Source organism: Rhodnius prolixus, unplaced genomic scaffold (assembly GCF_049639745.1).
Source record: "Rhodnius prolixus isolate KJV_2025 unplaced genomic scaffold, Rpr scaffold_3, whole genome shotgun sequence".
NCBI lineage: Eukaryota > Metazoa > Arthropoda > Insecta > Hemiptera > Reduviidae > Rhodnius > Rhodnius prolixus.
In genome coordinates, this window is record NW_027411603.1 from 53769514 (window position 1) to 53790975 (window position 21462).

The following is a 21462-nucleotide window of genomic DNA, read 5'->3' on the forward strand; positions in this document are numbered from 1 at the left end:
ATAAATTCTAAACGGTATTAATGAATATTTAATGCAGTAAAATTATTTAAATGATATTGTTATAAAATTTGAATAAAACACCAGCTTTCTCCAACGTTTTCTGGCTGAAATTACAAGCTGAAATATGAATGAAGGGTACTTGCTGATTTCTGTACCTTTTATCGTTTAATCAACCCTTATACTTAACTTTTTAAAGTGTAAGTTTTTGTTGAGAAGATTTTTTGTACCTTTTAGATAGATGATTTTTCTTTTTGTTTCTTTGATTTGAACAACTTTAAATGTATCTAACGTTCAATAAATATTAGAATATCGAGAACAATTAGGCTGATTTACGCCGGGAATAGGGGTTACAAAGTTTTTATTAGTGCCTCAAGATTCTGGACGACCACTCACAAAAACATTTGACTTCAATATCACAGCCTCCCCAGAAACATAAATCCAATTATTTTTTGTTACATATTTTCCAACGGAAGAAATTTCTTTAATTACCGTTCTAACTTTTAGAATAATCGATAATGCCGTATTCCAGAAAATTCCAAACTTTTGAAAAGTCTATTCTGCAAAGCTGCATATTTAGTTTACTGATTTTCTCAACATCCGGAATAAGCAATACTTTCATTATGGCACTTCCAATTTGTAGATTTTCTCCAAAATGTTCATCAATTAAAAAATCGAATAAACACATCGATTTGTTAGTGTACCACTCTTAGAGATCTTGTGGCCTTCACACAGATATTTCCCTTCAAACTCAAAGATCGAAAAATCTTCTCTTACTAGAAAAGTAAAAGGAAATAGAAACGAATACGATAAAGATTGTTATGAGAAGTGTTTGTGCAAATAGTTTGCAATTTGTGCAATGCAAACACACGCCAAGTAGCAAACGCCAGCATGATACTGTGGCACAGTGGCACAGATTAATCAGGATCACATACCCACACATTTCTTATCAAATATTTACAATCACTTTCAAATCTACGCCAATCGATTGGATTGCTGAATCTCTTTCATCCTCCCACTACAATTCACAAGGTTTTTTCCTCCACTTTCAATAATACTTAGTCACAGTTAATTTTTGATCAATTACAAAGTGTCTTTCTGTTACTAAATATTTTTTTTTAAATTTTATTATATTAATTATTGCGTATGTATTTTATCTATTTATAAAAAGTATTTTAATTCATTTAAGATACTTGCCAAAGCTTCCAATATCTACAAGAATCCAATCCTTCCAATCGAAAAACACTCCGTCGAATCGCTAATGCTCCTTACATTGTATCCAACACTACCTTGCACCCACCGAGATTTACTTGTTCCCTATATTTCAGAAGCTGCAAGATTCCGTTACATTGAATTCCAAACTTTAATTATCTCACATCCCTAATCTTCTAGTATCTCAACATACCACATTATCAGGAAATCCTCCTGGACGGTTGAAGCACATAATGAAGTAAGTTGAATACTCAATGAAGTAAGTGCCAGTGTACAATCGTTAACTGTACCGATTAAAACTGTCCGGTAGGACAGTTGTATAAGGGTTGACCATCAAAAACTGCACGAAAAAGCGTAACGTTGAAAAACACCCAAATTTGACAATTTTTTTCTCTTTTTCTATAAAAGATAAAATTCCCAAATTTTCTTTAAATCTTACTCCAAACCCTCCTTCATAACTGTAATTTTTTTGCAACCACCCAGATCTAATAGGTTTCGAGAAATAAGTTGCCGAAAATGAGCAAAAACGGCTTTTTCAAAAAATGTTCTTGTTCTTGTTCTTCTTGTTGTTGTTGTTGTTGTTGTTGTTCTTGTTGTTACCTTTTTTGTAAACAACGTAGCGCCTAAACGCGTGAACCGATTTTCATGAATGAGGTGTCATTCGATTCAGTATTTTATGTAGATGTGCCTTTTGGGGGTCCCGACGCTGTACATCGAATGGGAGAGGAGTTAGCCCCCTTTATGTAAGGCCCCCTCCAAAATTATTATTACTAATTACTCTGTAAATCTTGGCCCGATTTTGATAAAATTTGGTAGGATGATAGAGTTAGGGCTCCCCTACGTAACATTAATGCGGCGATCAGCTCTTACACTTGTTAAGGGGAAGTATAGCAATCGTTTCAAATTATCGACACGTGAACCGATTTTTATGAATGAAGTGTCATTCGAATCGAAATTTTATACAGATTTGCACTTTAAAAGTCTCGGCACCGTGCCTCATAAGGAGGGGAGTTTGCCCCACCCAAATAAGGCCCTTTCTAAAACTATTATTACCAATATTTCTATAACGCTTAGTCCGATTTTGATAAAATTCAGCTCGAATAAGTGGTTATAGCTCCTCTACGTTGCTGATTCTCTTGCTCCTACTAAGAGGAAGTACTGCAATCGTTTAAATTATCAATGAGTGAACCGATTTAAATCAATGAATTGTTCGATTAAAAAATCTTTGCCTCTTTGCCTTTTAGGGAGAAGTACTGCAATCGTAGTTTATTTTTCTTACTCCTCTTAAAAGGAAGTACTGAAATCGCAGTTTAATTTTGCTATTTACGTACAAATACCTTTCTATGTTATTCAAAACGCTTTCTCGAAAAAATTGTTATTGAGGATGGTTTGGGAGCCGCAACTACAATCATTCTTTAAAAAGATCTCTCCAGTGGTAGTTAACACCTTATCAGGTTATAATGATAGAATTGCTTATTCCAAATTTTAAAAAAATCTGTAAAGCAGATATGTAACTTTGTAAAATAGACAAAAAGGAAAATCTATCCAAAAGGTACAAAAATCTCCTTAACAAAAACTTACAGTTTAAAATGTTAAGTATAAGGGTTGATTAAACGCCAAAAGGTACACAAATCAGCGAGTACCCAACATTTCATTGATACTTCATTAATATTTAAGTAATTTTACCGCATTAATTTTCATTAATAAGTTATTTTTTAGAATTTATTAGATATCACAGACCCTTATGCTGGCCACTTCATTTATATTATTTTTTTGTTATAATTATGATAAATCAACATATACGTACATGCATGATAAAGTAAAGATAAAGTTAGAGTAGGCTACTGTCTTGAATTCGTCTTACCGAAATATTCGTGAGCACAATTAACACACAGTTAATAACAAGTAGATTATTAAACAATAATTATTCATTTCTCTATTGTAATTTAATTTAGTCCCCCTAATTTTACTTATAGTTAAATACTGGAATAATTAGCTGTCCTAAAAATATGCATATCTTATTTATTTTATATTACATACATACAACATTGTGGGAAGAACATCTAGATTGAGAATGTAATTGAAGAAAACTATATTTTTTGCGATAAAGCCAGATAATTATTACCTATTATTATAAACGTTTGACTACTTCATAAAATAACAATTACTTTAATCGAAGAATGAACTTAAACCGACGATTTTTATTTATGAAATAAAAATAAATAAATAAAATAAACAAAATCATTTATGTATGTTGGTGTAAGCATTTTTTTAAACAAGGTTTTGAATTTTTTAGCCTCATATTTTTATTTTATTTTTTATAACGTTTTTCTTTTTAACCTGTAATTAATAGTTTGATTATTATAAATAACTAGATATTACAGTCAATCTACAGTGCTACTTGAACATATATTTTGTAGACGAAAATGGCCAGCATAAGGGTCTGTGACATCTAATAAATTCTAAAAAATAACTTATTAATGAAAATTAATGCAGTAGAATTACTTAAATATTAATGAAGTATCAATGAAATGTTGGGTACTCGCTGATTTGTGTACCTTTTGGCGTTTAATCAACCCTTATACTTAACATTTTAAACTGTAAGTTTTTGTTAAGGTTACGTTACAGTAATCTATTATCTATTATTATTACTGTTCGATCCTCGAAGGAATGTGCGGCCTCCCGGCCTAGAATTTATCTTTTGGCACAGCATTGTCCGGTTGGCAGCACTGGAGAAGACAACGGAGAGGGGGGCTCCAGCGTGTGCCTGGGAGCTCGAGCCAGTCGCCCTTGGGGCTTTTCAAAGGAATTGTTGTCAGTGTTCCTATGTCAGTTGACTTTGCCGCCAAGTCCAGCCATGATCAAGATGTCGTCCTGCTACACCGGTGTAGGTCCCCTCTCGTGTGTCTCCTTAAGACTTTATTATAAATATTTAATGGCCATTAACTTCGCGAAGTCTATGTCTATTGTGTCAAGAAGTGAATTAATGTTGTAATAGCGAGGGAACATAAATTGTAATAAGAAGCCAAGCACGTGCTAATTGTAATTGTATGTCTCGTAAGGTACCAAATTTTAAGTCTTTTTAATATATATTTTGTATGGTCTAGACCACATTATGAGTGTTTTTGTACAGCTGAATCATTTAAAATTATATGATCATATTGGATAGATCCAATCTCCGTCAGTATTCTGAGTGTTGGTGGCGTCCCCCACCCTTCCCAACCTTTAATATTAGTTTATCATAATTCTACTTTTCCAGTCTGCTCTCCCAATTTCTGCTTTTAATGCCCTTTTGTCTCTCTAATCCCCCCCCTCCTTCCACTACTTTTCAATTACAGTTATCTATTCATATTAATGAATAGTGAAATTTAGTGAATTTATGTAAAAATTATGTAATTCGAAGTCAAATAGATTAGATAGATAGATAAATAGAAGTATTATTGAAGATATATAATAAAATCGTATCTTCAATACCCGTAATGATTATTTATTAATAAAGAACACAATTTTATAATTTTGTAGCTGAAAATTAATATTTGAAAAACCGAGACGAGACCGAGATTTGTCTCGATTCTCGTGCAGCATTACTTTGTATAAGCGCAATAAAATTAAAGTGTGGTGACTAATATTCGTTTAAGCATGAAGTTTGACAGCAAGATTTAGCTTTGGAGAAACTACTTGATTAGGAATCGGTAAACTTTCAGCCACTACTCCGGGAAACTTTGTTTACCCTGTTGTTTTTTCTATCAGTGTAGGTGGTGAATGTTCTTCTGGTGAATGTCGGGGAAAAGTTAGAAATCTACGAGAGAGAGCGAGAAAAAAAAAAAAAAGCGCATACATAGGCTTACTAGTGCGGGCGCGGGAAAAAGGGCACGCATGCGCAAATGAAGAAGATCGATCAACAAAGACAAGAAGGTACAAGAAGCACGATATTGCCGCTTTCATGGATCATGTTTATGTACGTACTTCTGCAATACTAAAGAAGGTTACAATAGACCGTTGGCATGCATGGCTACTTCCGGATTATGGCGGCATTTCCGTTTTGACATTCATCATGGATGACCCACTGAGTTGTGCTAAAATAATTGGATAAAATTCTTATTTTACAAATTTCGTAAGTACATTAAGTAAACGAAATAGTAAAATAAAGTAATGGCCCAATATCTTTGCACAATTTCTTCATTTTTTTTTCAGAGACAAGTGAAATTAGGAGCTGAAAACAGAGTAGCAGCCACATTGATAACGATTTTAAGTTCTCTTTTGGTCGATACAGTTCATTCTAGATGAATCGCCGAGTTAAACACTGGGACTGAAAGAAAAGTTGAACAAATCTCCACATTGTTTGTCGGTCTCCCTGGACAATCACTTTGATCCATTTGCATATTACAATTTATTCCAAGAGAGAGATAAAAGAAATCCCAAAACGAAACCTTTAAAAGCCGTTTTCAGAGTAATTCGATGATCATTTGCAATTGGGCGTTGTTATTATTGAAGAAACAATCCCAAAATCCCTTGGTCCAAAAATATAGTTTTTAGGCAGAGGACTTTGGGTTATAGAAATAGAAATAGAAAAGAAATTTATTATTCTGGGACAATTGTCCCCTAAGAATAAATACAGGAACAAATAGAGGCCTTAACAGTTTGGCCTGTGATTATACAGAAATTAAATAAATAAATAAGTATTTACAAAAGTGAAAATAAAAATAACAGCAGAAATTAAGGAAATAAATTAAAACAATTAGAATTTCGGAGGAAGCTGAATAGAAAGGAGATAACTGAATAGACGGGATTTAAAGATAGGGTAGGAGCATGGCGGACAGATGAAGGCAAGGAGTTCCAGAGAGAGGTAGCACGTATGAGGAAGGACTTGTCAAAGGATGAGGTATGGTGAGAGGGAATATAAAGATCAGATGAGCGAGATCTAGTGTTACGGGAATGGATGGAGGATTTAAACTTAAGGAGTTGAAAAATATAGGAAGGCCTTTGAGACTGGATGACTTGAAAAAGGAAAGAAGCCAAAAAATATTGGCGGCGATAGACAGGAAAAAGCCACTTCAACTCATCGTAGCAGTGCGAAATGCGAGAGTCTCTGGAAATGCTGAAAATAAATCTTATGAAGCAGTTCATGAGGCGCTTAAGCTTAGCTTCAATATCACCAGATAGACCGCCATACACTAAACAACCATAGTCGAAATGGGGGAATATAAGAGAGGAAACTAGGAGTTGCCGGGTCTTAATTGGAAAAAGGTGACGGGAACTATTAAACTGCTTAAGGATATGGATGGAATGACGAGAGATTTGGGAAACATGGTTTTTCCAGGATAGGTTTTGATCGAAAGTGATACCAAGGTTTTTCACAGAGGAACAATATTTTATTGGGGTATTGTAAAGGAAAAGATTAGGAAGAGGAGCCAATGATTTAAGGAGTGGGTTGGAGCCAATAACTATAGCTTTGGTCTTTTCTACATTCAGGGTAAGCTTATTGTTCGTGGCCCATGCTGAGATGTTATTGAGGTCTTCTTGAAGTTTAAATACAGCTTCAAACAAATCCGACGGGGAAAAGGATATGTAAATCTGAAAATCATCAGCATAGAGGTGATACTGGGAATGAGAGATGGAAAGAGGAAGGTCATTGATGTAAATTGAGAAGAGGGTGGGAGATAGGGAAGAACCTTGAGGTACACCGCGTGACAAAGGAAGAAGTGAAGAAGGATTACTATCGGGAGTGACAACGAATTGGGAACGATTAGACAGGAAGGATTGGAACCAACGGAGGGTGCTATTGGAAAAAGAGAGGGATTGTAGTTTAGATAGCAGGATATGATGGTCAACGGTATCAAAGGCTTTGGAGAAGTCTAGGAGTATAAGGATGGTAAGTTTTTGGTTGTCAATAGCCGTCTGCAAGTCATGGGTAATTTTCAAAAGTGCAGAATGAGTGGAATAAGAAGGACGAAAGCCAGATTGGAGTGGATTAAGGAGATTATAGTGTGTATGAACACTCTGGTTCAAAAACGACCAATCTCAGGCGGCTCAAATTTAGATTTCCATTTCAATAAAACTCCCCCAATCAGGAATTTTCCTCTTCGCCGGGGGAGGGGGTCCATTTTAGATTTTCTCTTAAACGACTCTAATTTTCTTTTAACTGGATTTAATAAGTACACATCCAGGAAGGGATTAGCTATGCGGTTAGCGTACTGGACTCCCACGCGGAGGTCCCGGGTTCGAATCCAACTGCTGACCCTTAGATTAGAAGCTTCTTACAGCTCACTGTCCCGGTGATGGACAGTGTTGTCTGTAACGAGAGAACACTGTCCGGAGGCTGGCAATGCACTGAAAAAAGCTCCGGGCGCCAGTAACCTTAGATGTTGACGCGCCTTAAACATTAAAATAATAATAATAATAATAAAAAAATAACTACACATCTTTAGATCGATATTTTCTTATTTGTAGGCTATGCCTAAAGAAATCAATTTTAAGCTGGACACTTCCGGAGCAGAGGAGGTCTGGTTGAGCTTCTCTCTAAAGTCAGTCTAATGTAAGGGACTCATCATTTGTATTCATAGGAAAGAATTAAGTAAATTTCTAATTTAAAAAAAAAAATGTTCGATCGAAAGCTCTACTTCCTGTTAATTTTGGGAGGGGGAGTTTTCAACAATTTCCTTCCGGTTGTGTGCTTTTACTTTTATTTGAAACATTTTGCCAAGAGCGGGGAATCTTCATGAGTAGAGCAGATTTGCTCGCCATGTAAAGTGCCGTTCCAGTACTACGGTTCTAACATTTTGTATCTTGTACAATATCAGCATAAAAGGTACATCTCTCAGCTAGAATTATTCAGATGAAATCTTGGTACCAAACAATTGAGACGATTGCACGGTTAAAAACAAGATTAAAAATATTGACTGTACTTTAAATTGCAGATATTTCATTGTTCAGTAGAAACGTATTCTAGGCAAAATTAAGTTGTTGAGAATGCTATGACATTGGACGGAAGTAATCAAGTGCCTTTTACACCATTAATACAGTGACTAGAGACGGAAGTGTTGCCAACATAGAACATGGAGATTTAGCAAAGTTAGCCGTATAGCCAAGCTTTGTTTACAACTTGAAAGTTATCAATGTCTCCTTATTATTTGTAAAGTCTGTGATGAAAGCAATTGAATAGACACGTGTATGTGCTTTAGACAGCTTAAAGACATGCGAATTGTACTCCAGATAATAGTGGGCCAACTAAAATTTGATTCAACTTGTAATTCCATTGGTTGTGTTGGGTTGCTTTCTATGTGAGACGTGAACTATATAATAATGAAGGCCATGATTCTCTCTCTCTGCATCTCCTCCATTCCAATCTCAAGTACCACACAGCATCCCTGGCCCTCCTCGAACTATCTCATCTTCCACAGTATCTTCATTTCTCCCCAACATTGCGAATTGGGAATTATCACTTAGAGCAGATCTTCGCTAGTAGAACGGAAACCACTATCATCCTCCTAACAACATTCCAGTTACCCTTGACCTAATTGGGGCGTAGCAGTTTCAAATCTCGGAACGGAAAGGAACAGATTGAGCCAAACTGTTTTCAGTAAAATTAAGACAGTTACATACATGTTTATCCACTGCCTCTGTTATATAATTTTTATTTGCATTTAATTTAATTTTCACTTTGTATACTCAGCTCATGTGGCAAATGCACACGACGTTTTTCTCCCTTATTTAAACACATGATTCTGGAGTGAAAGCTTCCAATCCAGTACTGCGATTCTCTAAGGATAATTTTCACTTTCCTTAACAGCTAAAGATAAATATTCATACTAAAATCATAATTACAGATCACGTGAGTCCGAAAAAAGGTGATTTCTATATTTAACGTCTCCCTTTTCTATGGCATCCTGAATTTTCCTATTACATCTGCGCGGGGCGTCACTTCTTTTTGGAACGGCCCTTAGAGATTTTTACTGAGTCTATCATGCCCTACAAGAATAGGCTCAAGGAGAAATTAGATCTGCATGAGAATTTGGCTTGATCTGGGCGAAGACGTAGGTGGGCCATTTGCCTTGCAAACGAGTGACTTATTGGGATCGGCTTGTTTACTTGCGTCTATTGTTCCTAAGTAATTACTTCTTCAATTCAAAAGGGAGTTCCCCGGAACATTGCCTTAGTCATCCCCACACTTAGGGTTAAGGGGTTGCCCTTTACTAAGTGCCCAATGATCGTCCGTCTCATCGGCCCAAATTTCAATTACAGAATATAAACATGACCCTCTACTAGCTCTTGTAATTCTATCCTAATCACGTAACTGAATGGAGAAACGAGATTGAAAAGAGAAAGACTTTTGGTAGAAAATCACAAAGTTCTACTTAAATACTTCGCTTTATTACCACAGCCAACTCAACTATTGTTTATATATTTCTTTAATCATTCAATTAAACGATTTTGTTACGGTTATCTAGAAATCTACTTGAATCAATTTTTACAGAGGATAGATTAGATCTATCACTTAAATGGATAAGTTTCAACTAGAATTAGAAATGGAGCACTGTTTAAAGAAATCCTATAGAACTTTTATTTTGCATATTTAGAAGTGTGGTTATGAAATATACAGCTGTGCTGTCTCTAAATGTATAGCATTATATGATATAGGATTAGTCACACAATAATTACTGTTCTCTCAAGCGGAAAATATCCACAATTAGGGCACTTGTCCTACAGTTTTATTACAAGTAAAGGTAATTGGCGTGCAATCAGTGGAATCAGATTAGACTAAGTGATTGTGAGCCATTTCAATCGAGTCCAGTTGAGACTTGTCGGCTCAACTTTATTGTGGAGATGCTCGTTAGTAGGGAAGATAGACTATGGCTGGCCCGCCCCTCGCCACAACTTTAACAAGATATTGTTAACTAAGTTCCGAGAGGGTGGAGGTATAATCACTCCCCCCCTCCACAGACACACACACAAACCCATTCGCAGCAATTTCTTCTGACAATGCCACTATTTATGTCAACTCATTTATTGCTGAACTATAAATAATTTCTAATTTTATAGTTTGTCTCTTTATCTGTTCACCGCTGTATCTCATTAATTAAGAATATTTAATTACTATAGATAAAAAAAAACGTGTTGTGGTCGTGTCATATTTCCGGAAATGGCTTTTCTCCGTAAATATCCCTTAGACCGGTTCTTAACCGGTGTTCCGCGAATATGGTCCAAGTGTTCCGCGAAATTTCAATTTTAAATGTATTGAAAATTAGAAACTTAAGAAAGATACGAAAACAAAAAATCGTTCCTCTTTTTTTATAAATTTGAATTTTCCACTACCAAAGCTGGCCGATCTCTTTAAGTCACAGCCTTTTACAGCATTTTTCCAGTGGAAGTGAATTAGTGATGGGCAAAATCGTTCATTTCAATGAACGAGTCTGAACGAGTCGTTCATTTTCTTTTTAATTTCAATTAATACATATATCTTTTCTGAAAATTATATTCGATTTTTTATTATTCATTAATTTTAAGTTCTTGCTAAGTACCGAATTTCAAATTTTTCAATGTTAGTGTTCCGCGAGGAAAATATATACATAATTGTGTTCCGCGTCTTTGAAAAGATTAAGAACCACTGCCTTAGAGCAATGATTCTCAACCAGTTTTGAAGTGTGCCGCCAAATTTTAGAAATGCATACGTACAATAAAAATTATCTATTAAATGTAGAAGACGATATGAGAGTAGCATTATCAATTATACGACCAAATATAAACTGTAATTATCAAAAAAAACATCAAGCTCAAATTTCTCATTATTAACTTGTAATAATGTTTTTGTTCTATGTTACACATTATTTTATTTTATATTGAAAATAAACATAAACTATTTTACACAGTGTATTATAGGATAAGTAAAATAGTTTTAAACTTATCTTATTGTTAGTGTAGCGCCAAATTGTTAAAAGTGTGCCGCGGCAAAAGAAAAAGGTTGAGAATGCCTGCCTTGGAAAATGCAAACAGGAACTCCACCGAATCATCCCCTCCATTGTTGGACACCGTTCCTTTCGGAAGAGATCTTCTCTAACATTTTCCTCATAAAATGAAATAAAGAGATGTAATTAAAAGGTGTCAAAGTGAAATCTCTTTTAATCTTCTTTGGATTAAATGGAAAAAAAACCCTAAAGAATAAATTTAACTCAATAATTGATAAATAAAATATAATCCTGTGCGGAAATCTCCATTCATTTTCCCCATCAATCGAACACGCTGTTTACCCATTCCTCTTGGAAATGGGATTAATTAAATCTCTGGGATTATGTTCTGGAAGTTTATTTATTAAAAATCCTGTTTTTGTTTTAGTTTTTTTTTTTTGTATTACAGGACGATCGACTCTTTTTCGATGATAAAAAAAAAAATTCGACTTGGTTTTTACTTTGATGAACTTTTTTTATAGATTTATCTGAAAATAAATGAAAAGTTTAGAAATAATATTCAGTTCCGAGAGGACTGGGTCAGGGTAGGGGAAAACTCTGAATTTCCTATCGTTTGCTTGGCAGAAATGCGTTTTTTTCATTAGAAGATGCGCCCAGCGTGAAGAGTTGGTGGTATGATGAAACACATCACTCAATAGCCGACTCAGTAAAAAAAAGTAAAGTAATACCTTGTATTTCAGGCGGGCTTTACGTCCAACTACCAAATTAGGTGTCGTGGACGGAGGCGACTAGCAAACATACTTTACTGTAAATTTCTCATATTAACCATTAAATAAAATCCAAGGCCTAGACCGGGGGAATCGAACCCACTAAACCAACAATACATCTTAGCTTTGCGGGTCTAGCTTATAACCGCCTAACATACTTTACTATAAATTTCTCAAATTAACCATTAAATAAAATCCAAGGCCTAGACCGGGGGTATCGAACCCACTAAACCAGCAATACATCTTACATTGCGGGTCTAGCCTATAACCGCCTAACATACTTTACTATAAATTTCTCAAATTAACCATTAAATAAAATCCAAGGCCTAGACCGGGGGTATCGAACCCACTAAACCAGCAATACATCTTAGCATTGCGGGTCTAGCCTATAACCGCCTAACATACTTTACTATAAATTTCTCATATTAACCATTAAATAAAATCCAAGGCTTGAACTAAGGGAATTGAACCCACTAAACCAACAATACATCTTAGCATTGCGGGTCTCGCCACTAACCGCTCGGCTACCGTGGCGCCTAACAGTATACTACAAAAATACTGATGATGTTCTGCCGTTGCAGACTACCCTACTGTCTTACAAAGATGTGTACAGGTTCCGAAGAAGAGAAAACCTAAAGCCAGCAAGCTGGATATCTGTGTATAGTGTCCAACTCAATGAGCTAATCTCTGGCTATAATATTTTTATGAAAATTCTTAGCAAAACCATTTACAATGAACCATCTGTACAGTGAGGAGGAACTGGAAGTTGCCTTGAAGGTGGCGAAGTCAGCAGCTGAAGATCTGATCTCAGAAGGAGGATCTACACATCCTCAGTTGACCAGGTCTGCTATAGAGCATCAGTTCGCTACAGCCGCAGGTAACTCAATCTCTTTTATTTTATTATTATTATTATTATTCTCAAAAGATTTTTGCTAAAAAAGTCAATCTCTTGAATTCCATCGGAAATGTGAAGTTCAAAAATCGAATAAAGTAGAAGACATTGATTAATTGAAACTTTAGCCCTTTATTTCCTTCCAAGAAATATTTAATAAACAGTATTCTCCCAGCTACTGTAGATAGTATGCACAATCACGAACCTATATGATCCACTAACATATATCTCAGTTTATGTAAATAAACATCGCTCCACTATACTGTCCTATATGATTTGTCGCCTCCATAACTTCAATCTCTTCAGTCCGCTTGAATAACTTTTCCAGTTCAGAGTGAAATCAGACTGAAATACCTAAATATAGAGTGTATACTATATGAAGGTATAAGTTACAACGATAGAATATATTTGAAAAATGTTTTTCTGTAGATGATTGAAGATTTAAAAGCCAGAGAAATATTACAAAATAATGTCTGCTTTAATTTTATTAAGTGTAAATCAATAATTTTGTAGGGAAGGGATTAGCTATGAGGTTAGCATATTGGACTCCCACGCGGAAGTCCCGGGTTCGAATCCAGCAGCTGACCCTTAGATTTTCTCTTCCTAGGAGCTTCTTACAGCTCACTGTCCGGTGATGGACAGTGTTGTCTGTAACGAGAGAACACTGTCCGGAGGCCGGTAGTGCACTGGAAAAAGCTCCGGGCGCTAATGACCTCAGCTGTTGATGCGCAAAAAAAAAAAATAATAATAATAATTTTGTTAATTCATTGAATAAAGCGTGTTTGATGCCTTCTATGTACTTCCTGTTTACTCAGCGATGAAATTAATTTTAACAGCTGTACGGTTTCTTACCTTTAATTGGTGGCTGGAACTCGTATTATTTATTACATTTGTCGTAATTTGGGGAGAGGAGTAATCAACACCGTGAGTTATTACGTTATAATTCCAGTAAAGTATTGCCTATTTTTTCAAGCAGGCTTTACGTCCAACTACCAATTAGGTGTCGTGGACGGAGGCGACTAGCTAACATACTTTACTATATAGTTCTCACATTAACCATTAAATAAAATCCAAGACCTAGACCGGGGGAATCGAACCCACTAAACCAACAATAAATATTAGCTTTACAGGTCTCGCCTCTAACCGCACGGCTACCGTGGCGCCTATAATTCCAGTAATGTTTTTTGTTTTATCAGATTGCGAGTAAATGTTGGCTGATATTATTTGTCTCTTATTCATTTTCTTGTAGTTTTAGGGCACTTTGACCACTAGAAACACAGGGCTTAGCCAACTCTTTTTTTTGTGATAGATAAAAATTTTTATTTCATATATAAAATACTTACATATATACAGAGTGGAGTGCCAGTTGAGTGCTATAACCTCCAGCCATAGTTTCTTACAAAAAATTTATTATAAATTATGTTCTATACCAAGGGGAAAATCAATGAAAAACCCACAGCTTATAAGAGAGATTTCAATTCAGGGAGTCCTTAACTCTCCTGTGCCTGTGCACCGTGTCCAAACTATAGTTCCCTATTTGCCTGCATAGGTGGTTGTGACTTGATTCACACTTACTGAAGAAACCAGTAGCGAGGTACTTGATGTACTCGTAATGTTCTACATAGTCCATGTTGGTGTTGGCGTGTAAGTCTATAATACGGTCTGTAGAGGGGGGAAGTTGTCACAAGTAGGGCTTAGCCAACTCTTTGATGCTAGAGACGTCTATTCCATTTACAATATTGGTTCGTACTTCCTAAAAAAGAGCGGTAAGAAAGTCAAAGACCTGTTTTCTTTCTCACTCTCCGCTTTAAGATCGCCTTAAAACGAATGAAGTGTTTTAAGCCAGGGGCAGTGAGTTCGGGGTCAGAATATTTCAAAAATAAGAATATCCATGGAAAATTCAATTTGACTCGATTGCGATACTTGCTCTTACTAGTGGGAGGTAGCAAAAGTGTGTCCAACAGCCTTAATCTGAGAATATCCCAAGTTCACCTGAAACCTTTTGAAGAGTCTCTGACCTTAATTCTGGATAGTAAAAAATATTTGCATTTCTGGTGACTGATATTCCTCTAAATGAGATTTTGGTCAACATATATGATACTCATTACACAGTATCTGTACCCTGAAACACAGTTTACTGAAACGGCACTTCAGGAAAAAAGCTTCATTCTAAGAAGAGATTTCATATAAACCTTTATAGACACCGAACCGCTTAAGTAATTTTACAAAGATACACTAACCATGTCTGTAAACATTGTTTATTATTAATATTCTAAGGCTTTTTATGAACCTAAACAGGTAAACCGTTATCATATTGTATGCACGAATTGTTTACTCGTTCAATATGCACAATACGGGAACACTAGCGCCATTCCAGACGGTTGCATAATGTATGCAATGTCATGGTTTAATATGGCGAAGGTAGAGGGCAGCACATCTGTTCTAGAGGCAGCCCCTGCTCTGGCTGCTTTGCATAGCCCACATAGTCGGCCAGGTTACACACATGTGGCCCACCGACATATCACTCTCGGCAACACCTTACCCATTTGTGCGACTAATCTGTGTTTCTCTCGTGATGTAATTAGCCGCATTACCCACACCGAACAAATGATGACACCATGAGCATGTTACTGAAAAAAATATGCATTAATAAAATAGCTACCGCCTTTATTATTATTCTAATTACTGTTCTAATCGCAATTTAGTCCACCTCCATGCTTCTATAATCTTACTGCCGTATTTTATACACCAACATTTCACCATTAAATTCCCTATTTAAATAATTTAATAATAAACTTTTAAGGAATATGGGAAAATCGAACTTCTAATGGAGTCGGTGGAAGATTTGAAGATCCAGAAGTGATGAAATTTTCTATTTTCCCAAAGAATTTTGGGGAGTTGCAGTATAGCTATAGCTAATTTTCAGAGATGAATATTACCACTTTTACTCTTTCTTAGACCTGGAACTTGCAAGTTCAGGGATCATGACGAAGGTTCTAAATTCTGTTACTACCGGGAATTCACTCTTTATGGACCTACCGAATAAAATGTTTCTCGCAGGATTTATAGTGTAACAGAATTTTTCGAAAAAAAGTTGCAGGAACTTTAGACCTGACATTCCGTTTTGGTTCTATTGCCGCTTTAGATAATAATTGTTTTGACCCAAATTTGTCAACAAGAGGTGTGTTTTTTTACTGTAGCGATTTTCCAGTTCTATTATATTTTCTTGAAATTTGCTCCAAACACTTTCTTTAACCTTCGATAGAATTTAAACACCTAAAATTTTAATAAAGTTAATTTTATTTAAAACTTTTTCGCTCGAAAATCGGATTTTCAGGGTTCTCATGAAAGCACAACTTTAAGCACCCTCTAAAGTGCCACATCAATCTAAATCTAATTCTATCGTTAATAGAATAGTAAGCAAACAAATCAGAAGAAACGCGACTTCACAGAATAGGTTTCTGAAGTTTGTTTTGAAAATGGGTTCAACGTTATTATGAAAGTTGAAATACCATTTGTTACTTGTGAATTGAATGGTGGCGCTCACAATTGGCAGATAGTGTAACCGGCTAAGATGATTTATGACAGCCCAATCGATACTCCGATAATTATCACAATACATCTTAGCATTACGAGCCTCACTTCTAACCGCTCGGCTAACGTATGGCTTCTATTATTAAAATACGTGCTAATAGTTACCAAGCAAATCTACTAGAGGAGCTGCAATACCGACTAAAGCAAATCAGCTGTGAATACACACACGGCTATCACTTGCCGCCATTTATGTGATTAAAATTTCTTAAATAATTAGGATTTGTGCTAAAAAGTTTACTGACCCTCACCAGTTAAAAAATTAGTCACTAGAAATGAGTGGATTCTTTTATATAGCTTAAATGATTGCCTATATTATTTTGAAAACATGTTCTCAGGAACAATCTGATTGAAAAAGTGATTGTGACGTGTGAAATGAATAGTTTTAAAGCGAAAAAGTAATGCACTTACTTCTCAAAACTCCCTACGCAACAAGGTCTGAGTGCGCTACTAGTCGGAATAGATTGTTTCTAAATCTGATATAATTCCACGTTAATAAGATTCAAGGCTGTAAAACAAGCAGTGATTGATGGAGGAGATTTAGCCAGTTTTACACGCCCGTGATGGCTTAATCCTGAATAGAAAATTAGAGAATGATTTTATGTTCCATTTACACTTTTCTTTTGGAACAGTAAAAAAGACAGAATTATCTTATTTGTATTCATGAGGTAAGTAATTCCCAGTTGTTATCTTCTTGTCACTTTCAAACTGTCTCCTTTCTCTAATTCTTTAAAATCAGTTATCTCGGGAGTTTTTAGGATATCCAGTTTTAAATATTTATTGGTCCTCCTTTTTATTAAAATCATTTTGTAATAGTCGTGATTAGGCTTATCTTAATTATATACGAGTAAGTCGAATCCCCTCTGGATTTGGTTACAATGAAGAGGTTTTACTTGGGAGTTTATTATCAGTAAATAGAATCCCTAAATAGCTTAAATTTTTTTTGAAGAAAATTGTATAATAATAAATAGTTATAAATACATTCTAATGAAGTACTTGAGGTCTTTGTTACAAATATCACCAATAAATTTTGTCATAAAAGTATAACCAACACTGTTCGACGTCCAACTTTTCAAATTCCCAACTGTTAAAAGAAAGTGTTTTTTGGTCCTAGCCAATGTTAACAACATTTATGGATTCTTAACTGAGATACCATTAATGCTAATAATTTTTCCGGTAATGTCGAGTAGATTAAACGACTGCTAGATTGAGATATTTACGAGAGTTCATAATGGAATCTTGATATGAGTTAATAATCTACTCTTTGGAAAACTTACTGTACTAATTGTAGTTGACTGGATAATTTTAGGAACACTCAAATGATTGGAAGGAGGATATTTCTTATTTAATTTATAATATATATTTATCCAATCGATACTTTTCAAGAGAGAAAAAATTCATTTTATGCATTTTAAATAGAGCACATTGTTTGGATAATGAGTTTGTGAGTTTATCTTGTAAATAGTGTATCATGTTCCATTAACTGGCCGATGAATGTCGAACAGAGTTGAGTCCCCAACACATGTTTGGAGTGATTAGAGATTTTGAAGGCGGACCAACCCCAGCCAAACCAGAGTTAGTCCAGAGACTGAAGGACCAAGTAATAAAGAGACTTCCGTCAGAAAATCTTGTCAAATTATCGTAAGTAATACACATTCCTAACGAGTTTTATCTTCTCAGCTTTGTCTAGACTTATTTTTTGTATTCGTTGGCTTTGTCTTTTGTTAACCTCAAACGTTTAAGTTAAAATTTTACTATTGATTTCTAGAACTACCTGGTTAAATGATGGTAAAATAGATCCCGACGAGTCGGAACATGACACGTACCTCACAATATTCCAAGAGACCGTGAATACCAAACTTCAGGATATGATCAACAAGAGTATAGAAGGGAATCCAGAAATCAATGCCAGGAATAAGAGTATTCAGGTAATGATAGAAATCTAATTAAAAAAGAATAATTTTGCCTTTAGTTTCAAAAATATTATCTTGATATTTGCTAATCTTATTACAGGAAGTTTTTAAAGAAGCCTTAATTCACTTAGCCCTATGTCGTCAAATTTTGGATTCAAAAACAGAAAGCGACGAATATTCTACTACCATTGAGCACATAAAATCCGTGATGCTGTCCTCCACATCGAGACATGGACCAATCATTTTGTTGGGTGGCCATGGTTCTGGTAAGACCAGCCTGCTCACCTCCATATTCAGCCAATCTGAAGTCTGGTTCGGTAAACAACTGTTAAGGGTACTCAGATTTGCTGGAGTAACGCCGCGCTCTTCCTACAACTTAGAACTAATTAGGATCATCTGTGAACATATATCTCTACTGCTACAACCGTCCGGACCTTGTATCCCGAAGGATGCATCATTCGATCCACTTTATGTCAATAATTGGTCAGCTGCATTTTGTTCTCTAGTTAAATGTTTATCTAGAGTAAAGTAAACAAAACATATCTTACAACACATTATATATTCTTCAAACTGTTCGTTTAGGTTTCAGACAATGCTGCGTAAATTTGAAGAAGAATCGGCTGACAAAACCCTAGTAATCCTTATTGACGATCTACACAGGCTGAATCCTCTAGATTCAGACATTGTGGCAGCACTATCTTGGTTGCCAATTAATCTACCCAAAAATGTACATATTGTGGTCACTACTGCCCTTTCGCCGGATGTACTTAAACTGACACCAGTACAACGCGAAAGATTCAAATCTCAAGAGTGTCTAATTGAATTGAAATCTGCATCAGGTGACTATTAATTATGAACTCATATTTTCTTATTCCTCAAGTTTTACAGCTTAAAAACTACAATGTAATATTGTATTATATAAACTGAAGTAAATATAATACATTTTCAAAAAGATATGAGACTGAAATGTAACAATTTTAAAAGTTAGCGTTTAGTTTAAATTTCATTCTTACAAATTTAACCCATGAAAACGCCCTCTATGATCTGTTGAGCAAGAACGTCATACCGAGTTTATCTAGATTAACAAAACAAAACAAACATTAGGACAATTCTGAGTATCTATGACTGTTGAACTGCGCCTAACAGTCACTTCAAGTTCTTTTATGCGGAGGCAAATACTAGTCTCCTTGGAATGCTCTAAGAACCCAATTAATACGTTATTTCGAAAAAAGGTTTTGTTTTTTTTTCAGTTGACTTGGAAAAGTCCTTCGAAGAAGAACTAGATTTATTAGAAAGTGAATTTGGAATTGAGGCAATGACTCGCCTTCTAGCTTTTCTTACAGCCACTGAATTTGGTTTAAGCGAAGTAGAACTTTTAGAATTACTCATGCCCACCTCCAGTGATGTTGAACAACTTCTACTGAAAGATGGTTATTTTAATTTTGCCACATTTTGTACGGCTAGAAGAAGAATGGGTGGGTATTTCAGTTGCTTTGTCTGCACAAAAATTGTAAATAAGTTGATTCATTTTGTTTTTATTTTTAATTTATTACCTCCTTCTAGTCTCCAGATCTTTAGTTTTGGAAAAATTCATGAGCGGCAGGATTTTGCTCTGTTGGAAATATGAACTGAACAGTAAAGTGGCCAGGAAGAGATATCTTAATGTACAGGACACCACCAGAGCTATTCATGGAGAAATCGCTAATCTCTTCTTCAGCGAGTTCAACAACCAGGATGAACAGCAAGAAGAGGAATCTGGTACAGAATGATCATACTAGTAGAATTGTAATTAATACTTCTTAGTTTTAATAAATTCTCTTCTTAGATTCTGTGGATGAAGAAAAACAAACTCCGTTTCAATCACATCTACCGACCAATGATGTAACATACAGTTTGAGGCATGTGGAAGAGTCTTGGATTCATTTACTGAAGTCAGGTACTGAGGTTTTAATCCAAAATCGTTCAAATAAAATGAATAGTTACAAAATAATTTGCCATATAAGGAAAGAGATTCACAAATGAACCAGTGACTTATTGTCATTTTGAACTACCTTCCGTACTCATCCAGTTTTTTAGTGTCCCTCTAGAAATTCCAGGAGAAAATAAAACTTTCTCCTGATTTACATTATAACAGAACTTTCATTACACCTTCCAAACCAACGACGCTAAGAGGTTGTATCGAGACCTCAGAGTACTTCACTTTTTTAAATACATTAATTTTAGCTTTATTTTCTTGATATGTAAATGTATATAGTATCAAACCAAATTAATCTAAATCGTTAAAACATTAAATTTCACGAAGTAACTCGGTATTTAGAAAAAATGCGACGCTTGCACATTCTACCGGTTTTATATACAAGCTTTAGGTTTGTACTACTAGCAGAATGTGTCTCAAAATGGATATTTCTAGAAAACTCTGTTTGGATAAACTCTATAACTAAACTTTATTAGATCTAAATATTTTCTCGCACCTGATAGTTTATAGATTTCTAATTATACGTAACGAATAAGTGTAAACTATTAATTGGCTCAAAATTAGGCCCAAAAATTATTGGTATTAACACATACAGTATTAATAATTGTAAATGAATGAACTTGAAATTTGTGTTGCAGGAGATAGTGCAAAATTAAAGCAACTAACATTCTGTAATTTCGACTTCATGCTGGCTGCCGTAAGGACTATATCAGTAAGTTATCTACGCTCGATTTTGGAACATGTCCGATGTTATTTGCTGGACCGAGATATAGAATTAGTGTATTATACTGTTCGGAAGTCGAGTGATGTGCTTACCAAGGAAACCTTGCAGCTCGGAGCTCAGGTTATCTGTTGGCTGAGGCCAGTGGCTGGTAATTATGTGTTTTTATTTATAGCATTTGGTACTGTTAACCAAATTTTCTCTAAATTTATGTCGTATGTTCCAGAAATAAACTCGTAAAAATAATTACTAGTTTCTGAACATTTTGTTGCAGATACTAGCGGCGAATTAATGAGCCGAATGATAATGTCAGCAATGGCTTGGTGTGACGGATTCACCGATCCTCTACTAGTTCCGCTAAACAGCTGGTTACAGCCACCACTTCCGCTACAAATTAAAAGTAACATGCACAAATAAAAATACTTTGTTGATCTAATCGTCCAATATAGAATTGATCTGGGATATTACCCTACCAAAAGTTTTAATGTCAAG

The 21462-nt window shown here is 35.2% G+C and overlaps 1 protein-coding gene across 5 annotated transcripts in view; it reads left to right on the forward strand.

Moving 5' to 3' along the window:
• Positions 1 to 21462, forward strand: part of LOC141453613 (protein qui-1) — a 199634-nt gene that overhangs the window by 166164 nt on the left and 12008 nt on the right. For 3 of the 5 annotated variants that reach the window (XM_074127038.1, XM_074127040.1, XM_074127039.1), the window contains exons 6-15: positions 12628 to 12755; positions 17867 to 18002; positions 18130 to 18289; positions 18375 to 18757; positions 18857 to 19113; positions 19525 to 19749; positions 19838 to 20032; positions 20100 to 20210; positions 20888 to 21121; positions 21245 to 21370. In XM_074127038.1, the coding sequence (XP_073983139.1) occupies positions 12628 to 12755; positions 17867 to 18002; positions 18130 to 18289; positions 18375 to 18757; positions 18857 to 19113; positions 19525 to 19749; positions 19838 to 20032; positions 20100 to 20210; positions 20888 to 21121; positions 21245 to 21370 (1955 nt within the window). Of the gene's footprint in view, positions 1 to 12627; positions 12756 to 16429; positions 17030 to 17826; positions 18003 to 18129; positions 18290 to 18374; positions 18758 to 18856; positions 19114 to 19524; positions 19750 to 19837; positions 20033 to 20099; positions 20211 to 20887; positions 21122 to 21244; positions 21371 to 21462 lie in introns of those variants that run through there. The other 2 variants (XM_074127042.1, XM_074127041.1) reach the window with 2 other exon arrangements.